Genomic DNA, 4788 nt, shown 5'->3' with positions numbered 1-4788 from the left:
GGGCAAATGGCGATGGACTATTATCGCCATCGATTTTCTTTCATTCAAACAACACAAACTAGAAAAATACATAGCACCACAGAAGAGAGAAAATAGCACCTAAGTTTTGATTTCTTTGTGTTTTCGTTGAAATGTGACATCATCTCCCATTGCATAGTTGGATAGATAAGTATTTGAGGAAAAAAAAAAATAATACAAGCTGTTTATTAAGTTAATGAAATCTCCAACTGCCACCAAAATAGGCATTCTGTTCAAGAGGGCACAACAGGAGGAATGTTTTCTTTGTTTTTTATGCAAATCAACTGTCACATAATATCACAGAGCTTGTTTTCGTCTTTTATTTCCATTCTGCTCTTAAATTACAACAAGGCGTGCTCCACAACTGCAACAAGATAGCACTTCCCGAGTTTTTCTGTTTGTTTGTTTTTTTCAATTTACAAGTCGAATCTCTCACTTTAGATGTATTTCGGTAATTTAGATGTATCCCAATAACCATCATCTCCTACCTCACAATTGAGAAAGTCACATGCATGTTTTGAAGCCAGAACCAATAAACATTACCAGGAAAAATATACAGAATGTACTTACAAACATAAAAATTATTTATATATATTTATATATAAGATCCATTCCAAGAGAATGAGGAGACAATTATGCACAAACGAAGCTCCCATAGTGAATGAGCAAACAAACCAACAAAAGACAAGTGGAGAAAGCAGGGGAGATGAGGGAAAACAGGAGATCAAAACTAAAGAAAGAAAGCAGCCAAATCAGATGGAGTCCATGGCAAATGCTGCTACCTCCTGAAACAGGTGCAATTCTCAGGGTTGCCTTCGTTGTGTGGACAAAAATGAATCTACATCAAGTGTGGCTGAAATGGGCTGGGGTGTGTGTGTGTGTGTATGTATGTGTGTGTGTGTGTGTGTGTATGTGTGTGTGTGTGTGGGGTAGGGGTTGGAGGCAGGATCTGACATCCAGTTTCAAAACTTGCATGTGATGGAGAAGGCACACTGAGGTTTCAAGGTTGCTCTTATTCGTTTTTCATCAATTCCTATAGATTTCATTGTGTTCTCATGTTGATTTTTTTATTTTACTCATACTTGTTGCTTTTGGAAAAAAGTTGCTTTTTTTTACAAATAGAAATTGTCCTATTCTTTTCATTTGTTTGTTTCTGAGAAAACAAAAATATGCTTTTTTTCTCCATTTGTTCAGTAAACAGTCTTAGCCGATGAAACAGACAGGACCACTTCGAATCCGAACTTCTGTGTGGCCACCGCCAAAATCGTTGAACATGATGTCAACAAATGGCACCTGTTCCACCTTTGGTGTGTTGATCTCAAGTACTGTCTTTTCATAGCCCTTTTTCACCTGTTGATAGAAGGAAAAAAGACACAGTAGGAGGGAAGGTTACTACATGGGGAAAAAAAAGAAACGATTTTCTTTCTGAAATAAGAACATCACACATTGAGTAGTCCTTTCATTGACTGAACCACTATAAAGACTATAAAAACAGCATTTTCTGACTGTCTACCAGAGCAAACCCCCCCCCCCCCCCCCCCCCCCCCCCACACACACACACACACACACACACACACACACACACACACACACACAGGTGTCCCTCTGACTTACTGCACAGCCATCAACCAGGGCACGGATGTAGGGGTTGTTATCGTAGGACATCTCCTCATCGTTGGAGCCCAGGAAGCGGATGGCCTTGTCGTAGCTGTCCTGGTCCTGGTTGTGCCAGGCCACTGACTGGTAGCAGTTGTAGGTCATGTTCTGTCTGGCTGCCGCACTCAGCAACCGCAAGAAGGTCATCTGGACCACACCGATAGGGTTGCCTTCTGCATCCACGTAGGAGAGCTACAAAAAAGGAGACAGATAGAGTCTAGCACCAGAAACGAAACCAGGAAGGGACCAGTACGAAGAACGAGTAGATACAGAATGAATGCATGAGGAAGAGCATGAATCAAATCTACACAGCACACCGTCATATTTATACTGCGCAATGCTGTGTCTGTTGGGAGACGTCTAGATCTAATTTGTGACTGGTAATTTGAATTGCTGTTTTACTGCCGTGTTGGGATTTCTAGGCGAAGTGATACAGTGTGTCTTATTGACAACAGTATTAGAAGAAGCCAGTGTCGTCTGAGGATGCAGAGCAGAGATGCACTGTCACTCAGGCGTGTCAGCCACAATGCTCCCTGGTGGCCTTGACAAAATTATGGGACATCAATCATCAATTCCTTTGTGACACAGCGCATGTTGGCCTCATCATTCATTGCATGTCAGTATGTATGCGTTTGTGCGCAAATGTTTATGTGTGAGCTGGGGAAGAGGTGGAGAGCGACAAACTAGCTCGTCTCCAGTGAAAGGTATGTGAGTGGGACACAGTCCCGATTTCTTTAACAACGAATCAGGTGATGATTTATTGAAGGGAGGATTAGGTGTCCCAGCTCCTTCGCATTAGGAGTGATGGAGAGGATTCTTGGGTTGGATCTGTCTGAGACTGTCGGCATCTCTGAGAAGCTCACAGTTCAGCTCCAAAAGAGTGCAGGGGGTTTCCAAGGCCTCAGGACTGGAGTTCAGTTGAACTCTAAACTGTTACTGCACTGATGTGCAAGCTTTACTAATACGGAGAAATTTGCCTCCTAGTAGCATAACTAAAATAAGCATAACTAAACAATTCATCTAAGCCTCAATTAAGAAATTATGTAAAATATATAAGCTATATGAGCAAATTATGGTAAAAACATGCAAAATTAAATTATCTTAATTGATGATGTCAACTGCTTATGCATAATTAAAATAGAATTTAGCTTTTTTCCCTTGTTATACAAAACTGCACTATCCCATTAAGCTGGTTGTAATACTTTCTAATGGTGACTGATAAGGTTGCAGCCTGGTTTAGAACCTGTCATGGTTTGGTTTAATGTCCGTGAGAGACTGCAAAGGTAGAAGGGTCCGTATTTCCATACCAACCATCAGGACTCCATTTGATCCACATGGTCGCTTCTTCTTTCAGACAAACAGGACTTACTGAGAGCAGAGCACATGCAGTATCCATGCCATGCAGCTAGAGCAGTGAGCCAACAGTGAGTTTGGATGTGTTCTTTCTCCCTTTACTTGTTCTTGCACATGGCACACACACACACACACACACACACACACACACACACACACACACACACACACACACACACACACCTCCACACACACGTAAAGATACACTTACAAACTCAGCATCCCAACACTCAAACCTGACAATAACAGGTAGGGCCAATCATCTACAAAGTCTATTCGTACAATAATTTAGTGTCAAGGACTGATTTTAACTATGAATGTAAATTTTTAAACTATGCCAATTTCTGTTCAGCAGGTCAAGTTTGAGTGTCAGCACCTGTGGCTCAAATTGAGACTAGCGCCACTACTCTGTTGTGGCTAGCTAGCCCCCTGCTCTTGTCTTTTACCCCACCACTCCTTATCCCTTCCCACACAGCGTGTAGATCCAGCCCTACATCGCCATGGAAACATTACCTCTTTATCATCACAGCCGCAAGTCAACAGTGACTGAGTACCCAGAAGCCCCTGGGTGGTGACTGAGTGCCTGACCTTTTTGACTCAGTCCTCTAATGCCACTCCACCAGATGTGAGGAGTGTGTGAGGGAGGCGCTGGAGGTGTGAGTGCAAGTGAGCGGCTACAGCAGAGACAAAATGCCACGTATTCTTTCCCCTTTTGGAGGATAGTTCGCCTGCTGAGACTGCTCACTGACTTCTATAACTAAAATCAAATGTGTAAGAAAGAGAACTGTGCGTTGGTGTATTCACTCTTGGGTGTTTTTGACCACGTTTTTAGATCAGCTATCTATATGAGTGTCAAGGCACACAGTCACTTGATGATGCTCTCCTAATGTACCAGAGGTAAGGCAGAGTGGATACACAGACAGGAATTTTCACAGTGAAGCAACAGTACATCCTGTTTAAATGCCCCGGGCTGTTCTGTTTGTTAAACCTCAATAGATGTCTAGACCGAATTCACTTGTTTCACTTTGCTTGTATGGTCCACAAACCTTTCCTCCACTTCCGTGTGAGAGCATCACCTATGGTGTCGGACTGAAGGTGAGTGCAGCTCGTGCTGAACCATGCAATCGCAATCACATAACAACCACAAGCCAGGTGCCAGTGTGTATACATACTCTGTAGGGCAGTACCAGAACCATGCAGAGCCTCAGGCACGCAGAGGCCCGGCCTCAGCCAGGCCTCTGGGACCCGAGGCGGGGCCACTTACCAGGGAACCTCTCTTGTAGTGACTATACCATGTGCCTGGCTGGTCTTTGGGCCATTTTGCCATTTGCTCTGTAAAATATGAGAGGCATTCAGGGGAAGGGAAAAGGACTGGGGGAAGTTGGGACTCGGGCTTACCAGTTTACCACGTTTGAATTCACTGAACCAGGAACCAGGGATCTCCTTTACCCAGGATGTGAGCCTAGCCTGGGGGTATGGATCAACAGGGAGGAAGAGGAGGAGGACAAAAACAGCAGCGTTAAAGAAGGAAAACAGCTCTGGTAGAACCACATCCCCTCCCAGCCCCTTCCCCCCCCTTGTCTCCTTCTGTGCGTCCTCTGTGGAGTCTTCCGGACCTGAAAGAGTATCGGGTGAGATCGACCAGACGGAACAGGGTAGAGGATCTTAGTAAGCCATTATGCCATTTTGTACAGTACAAACATTAGCCGGCAGCTAATTGCTGCTGAAAAATTCATGAGTACACAGTGATTAATTAAGAAA

The 4788-nt window shown here is 43.8% G+C and overlaps 1 protein-coding gene across 1 annotated transcript; it reads right to left on the bottom strand.

Annotated features, from left to right (window-relative positions):
- Positions 1-1221: 1221 nt before the first annotated feature.
- Positions 1222-4494, bottom strand: LOC139658180 (collagen alpha-1(V) chain-like; the record flags this gene model as incomplete). The annotated part of the gene is made up of 3 exons (XM_071536239.1): positions 1222-1368; positions 1633-1866; positions 4426-4494. Coding segments are annotated over 3 exons (450 nt in total), but the record flags the coding sequence as incomplete, so codon positions are not given.
- Positions 4495-4788: the final 294 nt, after the last annotated feature.

This window comes from Centroberyx affinis, unplaced genomic scaffold, assembly GCF_046629955.1.
Source record: "Centroberyx affinis isolate AG114_WGS23_722 - 3 ecotype Tasmania unplaced genomic scaffold, CSIRO-AGI_Caff_v1 ptg002849l_1, whole genome shotgun sequence".
Lineage (NCBI taxonomy): Eukaryota > Metazoa > Chordata > Actinopteri > Beryciformes > Berycidae > Centroberyx > Centroberyx affinis.
Note: the sequence above shows the minus strand (reverse complement) of the source record. Positions and strands in the feature narration are given on the sequence as shown.